The sequence below is a fragment of the Myotis nattereri genome, assembly GCF_964212035.1.
Source record: "Myotis nattereri genome assembly, chromosome: 2".
In the NCBI taxonomy this organism is placed as follows: Eukaryota; Metazoa; Chordata; class Mammalia; order Chiroptera; family Vespertilionidae; genus Myotis; species Myotis nattereri.
Window position 1 is genome coordinate 154,347,508 of NC_138076.1, and position 20,749 is coordinate 154,368,256.

The 20,749-nt window shown below is 42.3% G+C and overlaps 1 protein-coding gene across 2 annotated transcripts in view; it reads right to left on the reverse strand.

Annotated features, from left to right (window-relative positions):
• Positions 1 to 4,177: 4,177 nt before the first annotated feature.
• The window catches only part of SRGAP1 (SLIT-ROBO Rho GTPase activating protein 1), a 262,335-nt gene continuing 245,763 nt past the window's right edge, over positions 4,178 to 20,749 (reverse strand). For both annotated transcript variants that reach the window (XM_081082308.1, XM_081082307.1), the window contains exons 17-22: positions 20,089 to 20,313; positions 16,997 to 17,076; positions 9,667 to 9,847; positions 8,115 to 8,249; positions 7,643 to 7,982; positions 4,178 to 4,589 (exon numbers count right to left, since the gene is read on the reverse strand). In XM_081082308.1, the coding sequence (XP_080938434.1) occupies positions 4,212 to 4,589; positions 7,643 to 7,982; positions 8,115 to 8,249; positions 9,667 to 9,847; positions 16,997 to 17,076; positions 20,089 to 20,313 (1,339 nt within the window). In that variant the 3' untranslated portion in view covers positions 4,178 to 4,211. The remainder of the gene's footprint in view (positions 4,590 to 7,642; positions 7,983 to 8,114; positions 8,250 to 9,666; positions 9,848 to 16,996; positions 17,077 to 20,088; positions 20,314 to 20,749) is intronic.

Here is a 20,749-nt window from a genome sequence, read left to right on the forward strand (position 1 = left end):
TGACACAATTAGGTAACAGTCACAAGCAGGAAGCTACCAGTACTGCAATTGATCAAATGGACAGGAAAGGACAACACTGATTTAATTAAGTGGGCAGGAGCTAGCCTTGAGCCCCTAGGTAAATAGCAGTCTCTCCTGTTACACAGCCACTCACTATAAACAGCTATAATAACCGTCACACGACACACTGAACTTGGATGAATGCTCTAAGGGGGCATTCACAAATGCACGGTTTATATATTTTCTTTTACTAAACAGCTTCTATAAGCATTATGGAACCCAGTACAATTATTTAAACATACAAAATTCCCTACGTAATTTAAAGATACAGGTACCCATCTCGATTATGCCGCGTAGACTATTTTTTAAAAAGTATACTAGGGTGAGTGACAGCTCCATTTCCAGTTTGCTTTACTGATCAAAGCTGTGCCAACCACCCTGCACCCAGCCTCACACCCCAGCCCAGCTGGTGGTCAGGTTTTCAGTTCAGGGGGTGATTCCATAGGAGCTCTATTTACACATGGATAAAGCCTTCACTTTAAAGCCGCTCATGGCTCGGGGCCTCTGCGGTGGGTTCCTCAGAGCAAGACTCAGTCCTAAGTGCATTCCCTGCACTCATGGCCTCTTGCTACTGTGTCACCCCAAATATGAAGTCTTCTACACCCTCAACGGACCCATAGGTTCTTAATTTTTATTTGAGGCTGTAGTGATCAGATTCAAGTTTCTTCAGTTTGTAGACCCCAGGGGCTATGTCATTCCCCAAAACTCAGGAGACCAGTACTCTCCCCACTTTCTTCTTATTGATTAAATTATAAGCCCATTTTTGGAAATGGCAAAAGTACAAAGACAGAAAACTGAACCGATACAATCTGACCCTTAGGGCTCTATACCCATTGATAACTCTCACGCTCACTGCAGTAGGTGCAGTGGGGCACTGTTGTAAATGATTCTATGGAGGCTCAAGGGGCACCAAAGTCAGATCATATGTGAGAAAACATGCAGTTGAACAATAGCAGTGACACTGAACATGAACATGGAGCTCTACAAAGGGCCATTCAACATGTTGAAATAATTTAGAGCACTCATTAGAAATATGTACTAAGTACCTTTCTCTCTATGTTAATCCACACCCTGACCCAAACCAAAGGCCAACTTGGTAAATCTTGTTGGGTGAGTTCCATGGAGGGGACATGAACATACAGTGATATCAGCTGAGAATACACATTCTTGTGTAAGTGGAGTCAGGTAATCTTCGTGGAACCATCATTTCCCCATCATCAAAACAACACCCTCCCCAAACTGCACACCAGGACTAAGATCCTTCAAACTGCAGGCATAACATCTCAGGACTCACTTCCTTTCTTCTTTCCTCATTCCGGTGCCTTCCACCTCCCCGCTGTGTGCTACCCCTGAGGCTGTAAGGCAGGCCGTGTACCAGGTAAAGTCTCTCGCTGCTGAAGCTTTTAATGCGCTTCCCGGGTGTTAGTTTGGATATGTTGTGGTGGCCACCGTGTCGTACCCCTGGAATCTGAAGGCTTTTACTAAACAAAGTAAGGACAGGTGAGTCCCTATTGAGTTCTTACTCACTCTGAGTCACATCCTTCCCTGGGAATTGGGGAAAAAAGTGCCTCAGGGTGACAGCAGAGATTTAGGGGGAAAAGACTGAGACAGGTAGAGTAAGGAAGGGAAGAGTAAGGAAGGGATGGGAGAGTATTAGGAGCCGTCTCCTGGAAGGCACAGCCTCGGAAGCTCCGAGGGTCCAGAGCAGCACGTCCTCTGCCATCCCAGACGGCCAATGGCAGAAGGGCAATCCTCACCCCTCACAGGTGCAGACAATGAGAGGAGACATGGGAGGATCACCAGGGGAAAGCCTGGAGAATGAAGCTTGGAGTAAGATCTGAAAAGCTGTAGTTAAAGCTTATAAAAGAGGCCCCTCCCCTCCCCCACCAAATAATACATCCAAACACCTTTTGATGCCCTTTGTTAACATCTTGCACTTCCACCAAAGATGGAAAATGTTTTTTAAGAATCCTTTTTATTTTAATTTCTAAAAGAAATTAACATTTCCCCTCCTTCCTCTATTGCTTCCACCTTCATTCTTTGCTTCTGTTTCCCCAGATAGCGACAGAGAACCAGCAACCAAAGTGGAATCCAGAAAGAACTGGGAGACTATTTAGGGAAGTTTAAATTTCCTAGGGGGTTCGGGAAGATTGTTTAAAAGCGTTAGTGCTATTCAAAGGATGGTCCTGGCTGTCTCCACGTGTCCAGGGTGCTGAAGGACCACAAAAACTCAAGAGAAATGTGGAGGGGTTGGGCAAGATGCTGAGCTGGGCCTCTTTTTCAAAATGCCTCCCTCCCCCCAGCAAAAAAAACCCATGGGTGGTTCTGAAAATGAAGAGGTTTAAAAGCTTACCATTCTTGGAAATACTCGGAAAAAAAATCACTATTCAAAACAATTGTGAAATTAGTCTGTAGGCAAGCAACCAGAGTGTGACTTTGAAAGGAAAGTATCTCATTAATTTAATCTCTGTTTGCATTAGAATGATTAGACTGGCAAACTGAGGTAGAGATCAGTCATGATCTTGATTTTAGTTCAAATCCTCATTCTTTCCTGCATGATGCAGTCACCAGTGGGCTGATGAAGTCCATGCTGCGAAATTCTTAGGTGGGCATGTGACTGGCTACCAGTTTGAAACCACACTTAGAAGGAAATCAATGGTGGTCTGGAGGGGTGAGTTCTGGCCATCCACTTATCATAAAAAACAACAGGTCTCCTCATCAGTAAGTTCAATGATAGAACAGATAAAATGCTCATAGGCTGACGGATGATATAAGCTGCTGCTGGTCGGGGAGTGGTGATTTGTACCTTTGCAAAAGCAAATTAATTCAAAGCAACTTTCTTAAGATGAGAGAGGGAACTATAGCATAGAAATGGGCTAAAGAAAAATTGTCAGAGAAAGAGGGCCCCTCATGGAGCTAGGTGACTATGTGAATTATGTAGAGACCGTATGAGAAAGGAAAAGGAAAAAAAAAAAAAAGTCCTGGTTCCAGGGTATAAAATCGGGAGGAAGGGATCCTGGAACCATGAGGAAATTCTCCCACCGTGGCCAGCACGGCGCTTACTCCAGTACCGTGGCCAGTTCTAGGTTGGCTCAGAGAGACAGGAGGAGAGGAAAGGTGGGGATTCGATTCAGGATCGTCTGTTCTCTGCAGCATGTTTAAAGGAAGCAAGGTCATTTGGTCTGGAGAAGAGAAGGCCGAGTGAACCGAGCACTGTTGTGCTGCTTGCTTTCTCCATTTCCAGAAGGGAGAACCCCGGGATTCAGGGGAGCTGGGACTATTTTCCAGGCAGTCACTGAACAACAGCTCTTGGAAGTTGTTTGTGGAGCAGTGTGACCAGAAAGTCTTGAAGACTAGACAGCTCTAGTCCTTTGTGAATGTGAAGGATGGAGCTGGAAATCTTCTGGGGCCTGGTCAGGCGCGTGGAAGGAGTCACACTGGTAACTCTGGAGAACGGCCTCTCTCCTCTCCCAGGTTTCAGGTCAAGCAGTAACTACAGAGGCTCTACCCTCTTCCGCTGAGTCTTTAACCTGGACCCAGGGAAATGACTTACTATGAAAGAGACACTCACCCAATCATTCAGGCCGTGGGTTGAAGGTCCCACTGGGAATGTCCATCCCATTGTGACACCTGAAAGTCTTTAGCATGAGCCAAACCCTGTCCCCCTACATGGAACCAGAGGCGCTCACTGTCAGCTACCAAACAATGCCATTACCACCCTTTGGCCATGACCCCAAGTGCCACAGACCACACTGGTTATACTCCAAAGCCTGGAACTCAGATTCTCGTGCTTTGGGACCCAGGCAGTTCTGAGTCACCCAGGCTGCTCTAAACCTGAAGCGCTATACAATGCGGAGAGCAGAGTGGTGTTGCCTTCGTTACAAATGGTGCAGCATTGAATTTTCAAGTAAGTCTAAGTAAGTCTATTGTCTTTAAAATGACATATGTCCAGTTATTAAAAAAAAGAAACTACAAAATACAAATGCCCGTGTTAATTTAGCTAGTCTCAGATGTTACGTTCGAGAACAGAGGAAAGCCAGAAGATCTCCAGTTCTAAGCACAAAACTATGGGAAGTTATGGACCGTGACTTGTCACTAATCCATTTTCTTTTTTTTTAATCACCTCCCCGGATGACCTTGCCCAGGGGTCTTCACATTGTGCAAGACTTGTCTGTAGGACCCTGGGAGGGAGGCGCAGGTCCTATGGTAGGGTTTGTTTTTGGAAGAACAGCAGGTTTTGGCCTTAGGGCTGGAGGCTTTAGCTGCACGCCCATTCTGGGGGCCACCATAGGTTTGAAAGTACTCATCGTGTCACTGGAGGAGCTAGTGCTTCGTCGAATCTGAGGCTCTGAGCTCCTGAGGGCAACGCTGTGCAAAGGGCTGAGAGATTCCGTGGAAGTGGCAGGGGTAGGGGAGTTTTTCACTTGTTCTAAGGTATCCAGAACCACATCGGGAGCGTGCTTTGCTGTGCTCTGTCTCTCCAGTTCTCGGAGTTCATTCAAAGCAGTGTTCATCGTCTCTTCAATATCCTGTGGTAACATCATTAGAAAGAGAGAGAGAACGAACTGATAATAAATACTCATGTATAGAAACACATAATTTCACTTCCAAGCAAACAGGCCAGCATTTATAATAACCTGAGCCTACAACCCAATTCTTTCTTATATATAAACACAATATATATATATTTTTACTTATTTCAGAGAGAAAGGGAAAGAGAGATAGAAACATCAATGATGAGAGAAAATCATTGATCAGCTGCCTCCTGCATGCCTCCTACTGAGGATTGAGCCTGCAACCCAGGCATGTGCCCTTGATCGGAATCAAACCCAGGACCCTTCAGTCAGCAGACTGATGCTCTATCCACTCAGCTAAACCAGCTAGGGCAGTGGTTGGCAAACTGCGGCTCAAGAGCCACATGTGGTTCTTTGGCCCCTTGAGTGTGGCTCTTCCTAAGCCTTAGGAGTACCCTAATTAAGTTAATAACAATGTACCTACCTATATAGTTTAAGTTTTAAAAATTTGGCTCTCAAAAGAAATTTCAATCGTTGTAGTGTTGATATTTGGCTCTGTTGACTAATGAGTTTGCCGACCACTGAGCTAGGGCCACAAAATATTTTTTAATGGTGTTAAGATTTCTAGGAATAAGTGATCATGTATATTATACTCTATTTTGATTGGGACTGACCAAGCGTTGTCCATCATTTCAGAAAAATCACTTTACTAATGCAAACACTTTTCATGGAATTTAAGACTAACTCAATACTTGGCAATAATTGAGTTATTATTGGTGGCAGCCAGAGGCTGGGTGGGATGGGCCAAAGGGGAGTTGCTGTTCAATGGGTGTACAGTTTCAGTTTCACAAGATGAAAAAGTTCTGGAGATCTGTTTCACAACAATGAGCATATATTTCACTGAACTGTGTTGTGAATATGCACACTCTCAAAAGGTGGAGTGCTGTGTGAGGCAGGGTGAGCGGAGGACCACTGCTCTGGTTTGACTGAGAGACCTCTTCTTCCACTCACTTGGAGCATAACCCTCTGGGCACGCACAGTGCTAATTGATTTCCACACTCCACTCCCTCATTGGATGGTAAGCACCTTCAATCTATTGATTTAACATTGTGTCCATAAAGCCTAGCACAGGACCTAGCACACTGTAAGTGCTCTGCTGAATGAATAAACCAAAACATGACGATCACATATGGATACTGTAGCTAAAAAACCCCCAAAAACTTCATCAGGGATTCCACTGACTTGTTTAATAAAAGAATTTGCATATATATATATATATATATATATATATATATATATGTGTGTATATATATATATATATATATATATTTCCCCCCCCCCTTTGGTATGAACATAATGATGGCAGGCTTCATTGTCCTCATGGGAAAATCTGGAGGTGAGAGATGGAAAGATAAATAAAGGACACAGCTGGAAGCCATTTTGTGAGGATGACATCACTTTGCAAGTAATTATTTTCATATGTGACTTCCATTTGATGCTAAGCATATGGATTTGTTTTTATAACAAGTATTTGCCCCAGAGAGAATGAAGAGAGCCTTGTTTATCTGTTGAGTTTCTGTTGTTATGATTTGCAATGAAAGGATTTCCTGCCTCTAGAAGCAGAAGGGTTAAATAGGCCTTAGTTGGTCTTCCCACCCCCAAGCTCCCAATTCCCTGTCTCTCCAAATCCTTTTTCACCTGCTTATTGTAAGCACTGATGTTATGGCTTTTCCAATCAGTACTGAACTGTAGTCAAATGTCACCCACTGGCTCTAAACAGGCCTCAAAGGACCCTGCACAGAGAATACTTCCAATAGAGAAAACCAAGAAGGGCAAAAGTCTTTTTGATTTTTGCTGAAAAATTGTTGTGCACTTAACATTGGTTCAATGTTTTAAAAACACATTAAACTCCTTATACAATCTAATTTGCTATCCAAAATTCTTTTTAGGTAGGACACTAAAAATATCTTGGAAATTTGTTACATCAGTGCAGGTTTCCTTGGGCTCTTGTTATGAAAAATAACCCATCTTTCATAAGTCCCCATATTTGTCTCTTCACTTCTCATTCACTTTCTTTTTTGATCTATTTAGTTTTAGGCTTCAGTGATAGCTGGGAGTCACTTCAGATTACACAAATGGCAAAGCCTGAATCTATTCACCTCCTTTGTCACTGGCCACACACACATTTTTTAATGGCTGTGCTGCAAAAAGAACTAGAGGGGAATTATGGTGGAACTATGGGAAAATAAATTAATTTAAAAAAATATTTTTATTGATTTCAGAGAGGAAGGGAGAGGGAGAGAGAGAGAGAGAGAGAAACATCAGTGATGAGAGAGAATCATTGATTGGCTGCCTCCTGCATGCCCCTTATTGTGGATCAAGCCCGCAACCCAGGCATATGCCCTTGACCAAAATTGAACCCAGGACCCTTTAGTCCACAGGCTGACACTCTATCACTGAGCCAGACCAGCTAGGGAAAATTAATTTTTTTTACAGGTCCTTTGACTTTGTCAATTCTAATCATTAGGAAAAAGTGAAGACATGCATGTATTCAGGAGGGACCCAGTACCCAAACCCGCTGTTCTTCAAACAGCTAACCGTCACTTCTCATCATTCACTAATTCATCACTTCTTGAGATGAAAGTGTTATCTTTATTCCATACTAAAACGTTTCTGTTTCTGGGCTCTCTGTTCTGTTCCATCAGCTTGCCTGTTTTACTGTCTTTAGCATGCATTCAGATCTGGGAGGGCTAGTCCTTCCTCATTATTCTTCTTTGCAGAATTTTCCTGGCTACGGAGCAATGATGCATTTGAATGCCCTGGGTCCTACATTTCTGCCATGACTATTTAAATCAATATAAACCTAATCTATTTGGGCCCTTCCAGTAACACATGGTTCGTCAAGAGGCCCACAGCGAGGCCTTAAATTAAAGAATGGACTAATTTCTTTTCTGTTTTCATTCATTGGTTCTATACAAAATACAGGGCTACAAAAAAGTAAACCCTGCAAACCTCCTTCATCACACCCCAGGCGCTGAACGTGCACTATTCCCCTAAAAGCATCCCACCTGAGCGATCATCTCTGGGTCCAGTGGCTTGTGATCATTGAAGCCCGAGTATTGCCCCGATGACGTGGACCTTCTAATAGGAGGGCTGTCAATCTTCTTGAGGGAGTCGTGCCGGCTGATGTTGGTCAGGCTGCCATGGCCGGGCCGGCGCCTCCTCTCCGGACTGTCATTGTTGAGGCCACGGTTCTGCAGCAGGCCCCGGGGGTGGCTGGCCAGGTTTGGGGACCCCAGGTCAACTGAGGAGTTGGAAAGAGCATGTGGGGGGTGGAGAGGACAATGGCCATCACTGGTTCTGCCAGGACGCCTTCCTGGAGGGGGTGGCTCTCCTCTTTTTCTTTGTCTAGACATACAGAGAGAGGAAGAGAGAAAAGGAGCGCTCACCACACTGGGTAATTCTGCAAAGGGCACTGTGGCTCCGCATGGCCCCAGGGGAAGTGGAGGTTCAGGAGCCTGACTGCCAGGCTCCACCCACCTGGCTAAATACCCATCAGAATGCCGGTCTGTCGGGGAGTTCATGTCCTTGGATGAAGACTTGTCTTCAGTCACTGGCCCACTGCTGGCCTCGCTGTCAGCTTTTTGGCTCAGTGTGTCTGAAAACGTATCATCCCTGAAGTAACGAGAATCAACAGTGAGGGTGTTTTGCTAGATGAATAGGACACACACACACACACACACACACACACACACACACACAAATAAGTGATGGCAGGTATGTATGTAAGTCTCTTATTAATGTAATGTTTTTCTTTTCATTATAAAAATAATACAATTTCATTGCAGAAAAAGTGGAAAATTCAGATACACAAATAACAATTACCCATAATATAAAATAACATCCAGAGACAACTATTGTCAGAATTTTAAAAACTATCCTTCTATACTTTTTGTAATGCCTGGGATACATGCCTACAAGTGTGTGCATATACAGGGTGAGGCAAAAGTAGGTTATAGTTGTTCGTATGGAAGATAATATAATTAATAAATAATAATAGAATAAACTGTATTTTGCATACTCACAAGTGTAAACCTACTTTTGCCCCACCCTGTGTATGTATATAGTATTTACTGTACACATGGATGCTTATGCTTATATACTTTAGATAAACATGACTATATCTGTATCCTATATAATAAAAGAGTAGTATGCAAATTGTCCCCTCGACTGGGAGGTTGTCCGGGAGTTCAACCAGGGGGTAGGGCTGGCCCGGGGGAAGGGAGGGAGGCCTTGGCAGGTGGTGGCTGGGGGAAGGGAGGGAGGCCCTGGCTGGCAGCTAGCAGCTACTAGGGACCCTATAAGTGCATGAATTTTGTGCACTGGTCCTCTAGTATACACATAATATTTCTTGGGTTCTGAGGTACACATTTTAACACTTCTAAAATTAGACCGACTCATGTATTCACCTTATACATTTTATGTGTTATATTTCTCTTTTCCTTGAAAAGCTACTTTTAAATTGGTGCTGCATTGTGAAATAACGTGTTCACAAAATAGGGATTATTCTGTACATCACACTTTGTAACCTGTTTCTTTCACTTAATATGACTATCTTTCCATCTTTTAAAATAATTTTGAAATTAGAGCTTTCTCATCGGCAAAATGAAAAAAAAATTAAAAAGCCAGGAGATGATACTTTTTAAACTTGAGGCCAGTATCTTCTCCCTTGGGAACCTGGAATTGAAATGGTAGGCAGACACCAAAGGAAGAGCACTGCTGCTTCTGGATTCAGCAGTGTCACTCAGCTCGTAAAGTCCTTCTCTGCTCAGGTTCTAAGAATCTGGAGGCTTCAAAAGGCGTCTCTCACTAGTCCTTGCTCCCAGCCTCCGGTGGATTCTGAGAAATGAAAACCTGCTGGCCCGGCAGTTCTGTTATCAGAGACCCACCAGCAGGGGAAGAACTGCCAGCGCAGAAGTGCTAGCTCTGCAAGCCCTCCTGCACTTTTCCCACAAGGCCAAGGTCACTGGAAGAGCAGAAGCTGGAGTCTCCTCTTGGGAACAGCCTGGCCACCGAGGCTGGGACTACTCACATGTCCTGCACCACGATGTACTGGTGAGGCACCAGCCCGTCGATCCCGTTGTGCCTGCCTTCCCACCAGTCCTCGGACGCTCGGTGATACAGCAGCAGGGAGGCTCCCTTCTTGAAGGACAGCTCTCTGGCAGACCGCCCAACGTAGTCAAACTTGGCTATGGCTTCTATTGGCTCACATTCTACAGAGAACACACCAGGAAGCGGTGAGGGACAGGGCTGTTGGGAAGGCATCACACTCTATCTGAAAGGTCTAGGTTAGGCCTTAGAAATAAGGAAGGCCGCTTTCATATCCAGACAGAACAAGGGAATAAACAAATCATCAAGAAGGAGAAAAGGAGATGCTAAAAGAGATACAGAAAAACATTCCTTGGCTGTCAACAGTTTTTCAGGCAAAGAAAAATTGAACATTAGATCTTAATTCCCACAGCCTCTTACTACAGCTATAATGACAGTTTAATAAAAAATAGTTTAAACTTTGCAGTATGATATATAAGATCTCTCCCGGGGTTGTAATATCTTCCACAACAACTCCAATATAATTTTGACATTGATGGAGTTCCCTTGCAACACATTAATCCCTCTTATAACGTGTAAACATCCCTAACCCACAACACCAGGAAATTTGTTTTATGTGCTTATTTTTCTAAAAATCAAGTTTACAAAAATTGCCACATTAAATACTACTTGAATACATTGAATTTCCTCATCTACTTTTTTAGCACTATTAGATCTTCAAACTACCATCAAGTGTAAAGACAACTTTGTTTTCTCTAGTATCAGTAACAAATTCTGACTATTACCTATGAAATAAGCGTAACTTAAGACTGTCCTGTACTGACAGTAAAAGACCAGATTCGAAAACTATATTTGCTAGAGATAAAAGGGTATTCAAGGGAATAATAGTGAGTGAAAAAGCCAATCTCAAAAGGTTAGACACTGTATAATTCCATTTATTTAGCCTACGTGAAATGATATACTATCAAGATGGAGACTAGATTACTGGTTGCCAGAGGTTGGGGTGGGGGAGGTGACAGGAGGACATGGCTGTAAAGGGCAGCACAGGGCATCCTTGGGATGGAACTGTTCTTCTTGACTACCATTGTGGCCACACAAATCCATACATGTGATAAAAGTGTACAGAACCAAGTAAATACATATGCAAATGAGTGCATGTAAAACTGGTAAAATGTGAACATGGTGAATGGATTGTATCAATGCCAATTTCCTGTTTGTGGTATTATACTATACTTATGTAAGCTATTACTGTGGCAGGACACTAGGTGAAGGGTATATGGGATCTCTCTGTATTATTTCTTACAATGGCATGTAAATCTACAATAATCTCAAAATAAAAAGTTTGAAAAACTTATTGAATTCTGGGCCTAGGAGTTTCAGCTCTGATCTACTTCTGACCACAAATATTGAAGGCCAATAAGCAGACAAATTAAAGTAAACAACTATAACAGGTGCTTTTTGTCATTTGGCTTATTGTGATCTTTCTTCCCCTCTCCCAACATCACCTCATCCTCAGTAATAAGCAGCACTAGCCCTGGCTGGTAGCTCAGTTGGTTAGAGAATTGTCCTGATACACCAAGGTTGCAGGTTTGATCCTGGTCAGGGCACATATAAGAACCAACCAATGACTGCATAAATAAGGGGGACAACAAATTGATGTCTCTCTCAAATCAATCATTAAAAAATGTTTTTAAAGTAAACAGAACTAAAAAGGGCCAATACAGGTGGTACATCCTTAGAGAACTACATGCTATGAGCAATACCTCATTTACTAAAAACCGAGGATGCATTAGTTTCCAAATACTCTAGAATATATGTGCACAGATAATAGATTAAAACCTACCTATCTGTCAGATATTTTCTCAGGAAATTGTTTTCTGTTTCCCTTGGAAAAAAAACCCTTCTCATTTAAAATAGTGTATTTTTCCCCAAAGTTCATTGCAGTATCTTCAATATCTGTTGTACTTATATGGAATGACTGCCTAAGAGGTCCTTGGATAGCCAGCTAAGCTTCTTTCTCACTTGATAAACTCAAACACTCTCTAGGACAGGTAAAGCAAAATAATAAAAATCAATAAACATATTGAAAAAGCTTAGGGTCTGCTTTATCTGAAGGGCCTGTGTGAATTTCAGCTATACATTTAATTTATTTAAAATAGATTTTTATTGATTTCAGAGAGAAAGGGAGAGGGAGAGAGAAATAGAAACATCAATGAGAGAGAATCATTGATTGGCTGCCTCCTGTACCCCGCTACTGGGGATCATCCCAGCAACCCTGGCATGTGCCCTGAATGGAAATCAAACTGTGACCTCCTGGTTCATAGGTTGACACTCAACCACTGAGCCACACTGGCTGGGCTGTACATCATCATAATAAAAGGCCAGAGGGGTCACGACCGAAACAACCAAATGACTGGTCACCATGGGGTGCATGAAGCACCTCTCAGGCTCTGCTTCTCCCCTCCTCCCCCAGCATTGGCGGAGCACCATGGGGCACTGGCAGCGTCTGCGGAGCGTCATGGGGTGCCAGCAGCGTTCGCAGAGCGTGCGAGGCGTTGTGGGGTGGTGGACGTGGCCATGATGGCAGGCAAGGCCTAGGGGACCCTACACATGCACGATTTAATCGTGCCCTGGGTCTCTAGTCTATATATATAAAAGGCTAATATGCAAAACGTCCCCTTGGGAGTTCCACTGAGAGACTGGGAGTTCGGTCGCTCGCTATGATGTGTGCTGACCACCAGGGGGTGGCGCGGAATGACAAAAGGCCCGGGCCAGCAGCTGGCAGCCAGGGAAGGAAGGCCCCACCGGCCCTGATTGCCGGCCAGGCTAGGGACCCTACCCCTGCATGAATTTCATGCATCGGACCTCTAGTTTAAAATAAAGACAATAAGTGCTCCATCTTTTTGCTAGTAGATAATGTTTAAGGAGAATAATACTTCATTCCGCACTATAGTCTGCATGTAGTATACTTCTCAGCAAAGTAGGTGTAAAAATAATTGAAAAACAACAGTTTAACCCTTTAACAACTGACGATAACTTTAGATCATATGTTAACTCTCTGGTATTCCATCCTAAAATTATATTTTCTTTATTAAAACAATGTCAATAGCAGCTTTATTAAATATCTACCAGTCTGCTTCATAGAGGAGGAATATAACTTTATATTCAAAGACTGTGCTTTCTAGTTTGTTCTAAATTTGCAGATACAGAAAAAATGCTGGTTGATCTGAGATGACAGATATCAAATTTTTTTACCTCAGTTCTCCCTGAGGTACAGAAATAAACATGCCCATGGTGTAGGGATACAAATAAACATATCCATGGAAGAATGAAGACATGCCAACTTATTAAAAAGAACTTCATGACATGTAATTTATAAATTTCTATGTGAACACCCCATGTGTTAAAATTTTGTCTTATTAGAAAAAGAAGGAAATATACTAGCCCATATCATGGTGTACAATCCATGTACTTGTCAATGGGAAATGAAGAGAGAACCATTAATGTTCTTGAATGCCACTCAATCATACACTGTCAACACTGGCCAAAGGCAATTTAAGACTATTTAATAGATATATACATATTTTTTTTATAATTTCATAATCATAACCTCTGTGCTCACAATCTCTTTTTATTTTTTGAAACAACTAGCAACAGGATCATCAGTTTTTGCTTATTTAGTTCAAATGTGGACAGGTTATGAAAGAATAACCAGATGAATCAGAAGTACAATTTATTGGCAACCCTGCTAATCAACTAGTAATTCTGAGGAATTTCATTATTTTGGCTCTTTCTGCTCCCAGGAGAGTCATTTCACAGTCAAGTGTCAATCATAAGCTATTTATACACATCTTAGTCTAGTCATCGCAGAGCAAATCAGTCTCAGGGCATGGCAACATACCACATGCCTTTCACAGAGAGAGTAACATGGCCCTTTAAGGTTGGGCAGGGGTTGCAGAATGCTGCTACTATTAATAACAACAATAATAATATGATAGCTTCATTTTTATGCATGATTGTTATAATTTTGTGCAAAGAGAAAGAAAATTCAGTAAAGTATTTACATTTCTTCTAATTTTACAAGAAATGCTAGTGCATCACACTTTCTCATTGGGGCCTTGCTGTCTCTGCCACTTTTCTTCCTTGACCTGTTACCCACTGCCCTTGCAGATGGCAGTTTTGTTCTGTGACAGCCTCTCTTTTCGGAAACAAAAGCTATGCCCTCTAGTGATACCATGACAAAGAAAAGAAAATAAATATCTGAGCAATCAAAAAGATAATCAATACTCTAATTAATTTAGCTACAGGACTTTAGGGGCTGGCTGTGGGTAAGGATGTCTGACCTTTGTAAGCAATGCTTTTCTTTAACAAAATTGGAAGAACATGATCAAAATGTTATCGAAGACGCAGAGCCCTCAGCAGAGCTTTTCTTTTACAGTCAAGAGGTAAGAACAACAGGCAGATGGCGCGGTGGAGAGGGTGACGTTTGAGAGAGGATGGCCGAGGCTTTGTCTTCTCCTGCCTGCCACAGGGGAGCAAGGAAACACTCAGAGAAGTCATCAATATCAATGAAAAAGGGATGAACCATACAGAGCAGCAAGGAAACTCAAGACAAAAGAACAAATGGTAGCAGAGGTAGGGCTCAGAGGCTTTCAAAAGCAACATCACAGCTCTCACTTGAAAGGATATCTTCTAACTTAAGCTCTGAAAAGGTCAACTCACCCTACTTTTAAAAACACAAAGAAACTTTCCTTTTATAGCAGAGGGTAGACACACTAGTCATCCTGATTACCCGCTTGTTGAAGTCAGCTAAAAAATGTTGTATTGAGCCTGGCCCGAGTGGCTCAATGGTTGAGCATCCACCTATGAACTAGGAGGCCACTGGTTCGATTCCAGGTCAGGGTACATGCCTGGGTTGCGGGCTCGATCGCCAGAAAGGGGGTGCGCAGGAGGCAACTGATCTATGATTCTCTCTCATCACTGATGTTTCTATCTCTCTCCCTTTTCCTTCCTCTCTGAAATCAACAAAAATATATTTAAAAACGAATGTTGGATTAAAAAAAACACACACACACACACAAAAAACTTTGAGATGGCATTGGAGCCATCATAATACTAAGGAATACTAGAGACCAAAAACTCAATGAAAGTGGGAATCCAGTGAAGTAAACAGAACACTAGAAAATGTGAGTCAGAGTCTGTCCTGAGGGCATTTTCCTTGCCTGGTTAATTTAAGCTTTTGTGAAAAACAAAACCTGAAAAGATTTAAAAGAGAATATAGGAGAGTTCTCTTCATTACCTCAGGTGCAGAAGGATATTCCTAAAGGAGACACAACGTGAAAAGAACCTCTAACTCCTTTAAAATTAAGACCCTCTCTTTAGCAAAAGATATAATAAGCACATGAAAGACAAGCTACAGAGCAGAAGATATTTGTAAAATATACACCCAGGAAAAGACCTGATCCAGAACCATAACGAACTCTTACAAATAAGGAACTCTCACAAATAAGGAAAATACCAAAGCTAAACCAAACTCAATAAATTTTAAAAGCCCAGAGAAACTAATAGTGGACAAAAGGGTCTTAATGCGCAAAAGATTTGATAGGAATTTCACACAAAAAGAAATCTAAACATATGAAAATGAGTATATCTGTATTAACCATGTTTTTTACTTTCTGTATTCAGACATCTGGGCCTTGTTGGCCCTGGAGGGACTGTCCTTCCCAGGTCAGCCGATTCTTACACCTGGAGTGTGCCTTCCCAATACAATCCACCCCATCCACAGCCTACCTCAACCAGCTCCTCTCCAGGATTCTCACACTCTGGGCCACCACCCCGCCCCAACCCCCCTGCCCTAATCACCTCAGGGCCAGGTACAAGGAGAGATAGCAGTCTACGCCCCCAGCCTGCGGAAATTGTTCCAACCTGCTTATCTAGCCTCTCCTGTTCCAGTGGAAACCGAAGCAAAGGCTCCTGCCCAGTTGCTCCCTCTCCTGCCTCATGACAGACCCTGGCACTTGATGCTGTGGCCACCCAAGGGTGCTGTGCTCTTTCCTCACGGGAGCTGTGAGAAACAACGTATCTTCAATGGCAATCATCTCCTCATCTGCTGGCCTCCCTATACCCCCAATTTTCTATTAACAGACTGTAGTTTAAAACATCATTAGCAAACCAGAGAAATGCAAATTACATCACAATGAGATACAATTTCACACTGACAATTGTGCCACTGTCAGCATGACCAAGGGTGATCCCGAGTGGGGGTGGTGAAAGGATTAAGGAAAGACTGACAATGAAAGCTGGGTCTCGGTGAGACGCTGCCTCCCTGATGAGGAGACAACGACAGCGCCCACAAGCCGTGTCTTTACTTTATAGCAGATGCACGAGGCAAAGTAGGGGCGTGATCACGTTGTTTACAGCATTCTCGTGAGTTTCAGCCTCACTCAATGACATGCACCTGAACTCTATCACAAGGCACGTGGGGCTACGTGTTTGGACCACAGGTTCAAGCTTACAACCACAGTCGTTGGCTATGATTGTGCTGGAAGGGCCCTGCCCTCCAGCTGGGACTTGCACGTGGCAATGAGAGGACCCTGTCCTTTCATTAGTCCGAGGCTTGAACCTGGCCAAAACACCGTAATCGCGCCCCACAGACAATATGGGCAAAGATGACAATAGTTGATAAAATCAAGAGTTGATGAATATACACACAACTGAAAGGCTGATACACTGCTGGGGGAAGTGTACACCATTACAACCATTTTCACAAGCTTACTAATATTCCTAGATGTGTACATCCTAGAGAAACTCCTGTACATTTGCAGTGGGATGCATACTCAAAATATTCATCGCAGCACTATTTTTAATGGCAAAAAAGATAACACCCCATATACTCATCAATAACAACATATATAAGTACAATGAAATATTATACAGTAGTCAATTAAATGGTTATAACTATATGCAACAATGTGGATGAATCTCTGGAACATATTACTGAGTAGAAAAAGATAATGGGAAAAATGTACAGTATGATTCCATTCATAGGAAGTTCCATAAAATAGAAAATGAAACAAGAAACCATTTAAACACACAGACATATAGAGGTTACCCTTGGGGGTGAGGACGGCAATGGGATTAGGGGACCACAAAGGTAATGACGCCTTTTTTCTTAAACTTGGTGGTTCCATGCATGTTCACTGTAATGTTATTTTTCATACTCTACACCTATTTTATAAATATTGTTTTGTTTCTCCTGAATTCTTAATATGAGCAGTTCTTAAAAAGGATATAAGACTAGTTTTATAGCATACCGTCCTCACTGGTGTGGGTCTCAGTACCAGCATCCTGATCCACTTCCTCCAACGTACCGTGCTCGCTGTAGGGGCTGTCGCTGTGGAGCGGAAATAGAAATTCATGTGAAGCCAAAGTGGAAAGAATTTCAAAAATGAGCAATTGCTACTGTAAGGAAGCATATAAGGCTTGGAATGGCCAGAGTTCCTGGACAGCCGCTCAGTGGAATGCTGGAGCCTCCAGGGACGATCTGGCCCCTGGGCAGTGCGCGCGTCCCTTTGCTGCAAAGACAAAGCTAACTTGTAGGGAACTTGCAGCCCTACAACTAACTCTTATCCACAGAAGTGAAAATTTGTCGAGTTCTCGTGGAATATGTGCCCTGTGAATGCACCAGTTTTTGCAAATTCATTTCAACATTCCTTACCACATATTAATAAATGGCTCTTTGATTTCTGCTTTGAATTAATTGTAGTATTTTTTCCATCTTTTCTTCACAGATGTTCATTGTATGTTTGTGTGAGAGTTATGATTTTATCCTTTCAAAAACTCACCCTTGCTCGGCTGGCGTGGCTCAATGGTTGAGAGTCAACCTATGAACCAGGAGGTCGCGGTTCAATTCCTGGTCAGGGCACACGCCCAGGTTGCTGGCTCGATCCCCAGTGTGGGGTGTGTGGGAGGCAGCCGATCAATGATTCTCTCTCATCATTGATGTTTCTATTTTTGTCTCTCCCTCTCCCTTCCTCTCTGAAATCAATTAAACAAACAAACAAACAAACCAACAAAAAACTCACCCTTTAACAGTACCACCACCTCTTCTCAAATGCATGCTGATAAATGAAAATGAAATAAGCACTGGACTCAGATACAAACCTGACTTTGCTGCAAAAGCCCATTTATACTGCTGGTGCTGGGTAACAAGGGGAACTGCTGTATTATTGACTTTCTGTTTAGAATGAGCAATGCCCACAGAGAACACTACGTACGGAGAAGAACATACGCGCAGGTTATTGCCGCAAGACTCTTCACTATGGGGATTTACTCTGTAAAAAGGTAGCAACCACAAAAAGTACAGAGTATCAGATAATCCTGATCAGACATCCACATGCTTACCCATTCATCTTCTCAGCGCCAAGCTCAGTCAGTACCTTGCACATAGTTAAGTGCAGGGTAAAGTAAATATTTTTGAGTTGACTGTCATGTGTCAAATTGCTGGATATACTATAGAACTGGCATGGGTCATCCTTTGCGGTTAATTTAGAAAGCAGTACTTCTGGAAAGAATCAACTCTCAGTTTTCTTAAGGCATATGACCACACTGTGGTTTGAGATCACATTGTGGTTTAAGTAAAAAATAAGTGTACCTTTAGTTACTTAAGATCTTTCAGCTACTTATTCTATTTCTACTTAATCCCTAGGAAGGCAAAGGGAAACAAAGAGTCTTGAGGAGGGTCGAGAATGAAGGCTCAAACACGTCTATTTCTGGCCATTCCTGCATGTGAGCTGTGCAGGGCAGTTTCCGAGTGAGGCTGGGAGGCAGCTGTTAAGGGGGAGGACTCATGCGGGTTTGTAATCAGACAGACCTGTCTCCAATGGGCTGTCTTCAGTTACTACCAGTCATTGGACAGGCTCCTTGGTCTCTCTTAACTTACTTGGTAGAGTGACTGTGAGGAGTAAGAGAGATCATATGCCCTGAGGAGCTGTGCGGGCTGCTCAAGGAATCAAGCTACTTTTATTGATCATATACAATCTCCTAGAAGCTGGGGCTCATATATCAAATTGTGAACATAAACCATTTAGGGTGTTCTACCACTGGTATTATTCAATTGGCTATATCTCCCTCATTTTTACTGCTTCACTGAAAGGTGTCTATACTGCCATATTAAAACACTGTTATCCCAACAGCATGGGTATTACCAGAGGGAAAGAGGGGTCGGGGAAGGTAGAAGAGTGTATAGGGAGGATTAAATGGTGATGAAAGGAGATTTGATTTCGGGTGGTAAATATACAATACAATATACAGATAATGCATGATCGAATTGTAAGCTTGAAACCTATAGATTTTTTAAAAATATATTTTATTGATTTTTTACAGAGAGGAAGGGAGAGGGATAGAGAGTTAGAAACATTGGTGAGAGAGAAACATCGGTCAGCTGCCTCCTGCACACCCCCTACTGGGGATGTGCCCGCAACCAAGGTACATGCCCTTGACCAGAATCGAACCTGGGACCCTTGAATCCGCAGGCCAACGCTCTATCCACTGAGCCAAACCGGTTAGGGTGAAACCTATAGATTTTTAATAACCAATGTCACCCCAATAAACTCAAGTAAAAATAAGTAAAATGAAAAAATTGTTATCCCAACAATATATTAATGTAAATAATTTGCTCAAAATAACCACTACCACAACTAGTTAGGATAATATTAATAAGAATAAAAATAAAAATAAGTAAGAATGGCCGTGACCAGTGTGGCTCAGTTGGTTGGATGTCATCCTGTGCACCAAAAGGTTGCTGGTTTGATTCTTGGTCAGGGCACATGACCAGGTTGCGGGTCTGGCCCCTGGTCGGGTGTGTACGGGAAGCAACTGATTGATGTTTCGCTCTCACATCAATGTTTCTCTCTCTCCCTCTTCCTTCCTCTCTCTCTAAAGTCAATAAAAATATATTAAAAAAATAAGTAAGAATGAAAAAACATTTGGTTGATAAAGCTCCTTTTAAAAATGAGAATTTTGAAACCACTTTATATAAAATTAAAACTATTTCAGAATGAAAATAAAATCTGTCAATTCAATCAGATTCAATCTTGATGTACTAGTAAAAATTAATATAGTTCTATATAATATCAAAACCATTATTCTCCACAAAAGCCATGATAGGGTGGATATATCTAAAAAGATGTCATCCTTGGGGAAAAGGGAAGACGTTCTATAATAAGAAGCCAGGGTTGCCATGGGTCTTAGCATTCTAATTTATCTCAAGTATTCCTACTGCTGCTTCTTTTCTGTTAGTTGGAAGCACTGGCAACTTGTGGCCAATTCTTTTTCTTAAAAAGTTGATTCCTATTCTTCTATAATTTTTCCAGGGGAAGAAGGACTCAACATTTTTTTAACTTACCAGTAGTCGTCTCCAGCCATACATTTCTCATACACAGGGCCGTCCAGCTCTTTAGCATCCGGGAAAATAGTCTCATGGTGGATGATGATGGTTTTGACAATTTCATTCACATGAGCCTGGCAGGACACTTGATCCTGTATTTCTGGGACGGGCATCAATGTTGGGCCAAAGCAAATGGCCAGGTTATAAGGGTCCATCATGTTCTCATCACTGTATTGTGAAAGACTTGGAAAGGAAGCAAGGAAGGAGTTATAAAAGAACAGGGGGAGGGCGGGGGGAGAAGATGAGTGTTTAATAAGATATTCCATATTCTGAAAATAGGAATCTAAAATATTTTCTTTGGTTTTTATTATTAGATGAAAATGATATTCCATCCTAATTTAAGTTGGCTCAGCAAACGCTAAAGAAAGTAGAGTGACTTATAACCCTTCAACTAGATAGAAACTGAAAGGGCAATAGAAGTCCCCTTAGTTAAGCGGCATTTTTCAAAGCCACAAGGGAGTCTTCTCCAACGGAAACTGGAATCCAGTAAGTGAGTTCCATTTGCAAACACTGTGGTCAGGCTGTAAATGCTGCTCACGTAAATCTGGGAAGGTCAGTAGCAATCTCCATAAAGCTTCATGGATATTTCTTAAATTGTCCTCCCACTACTCAAAAACAT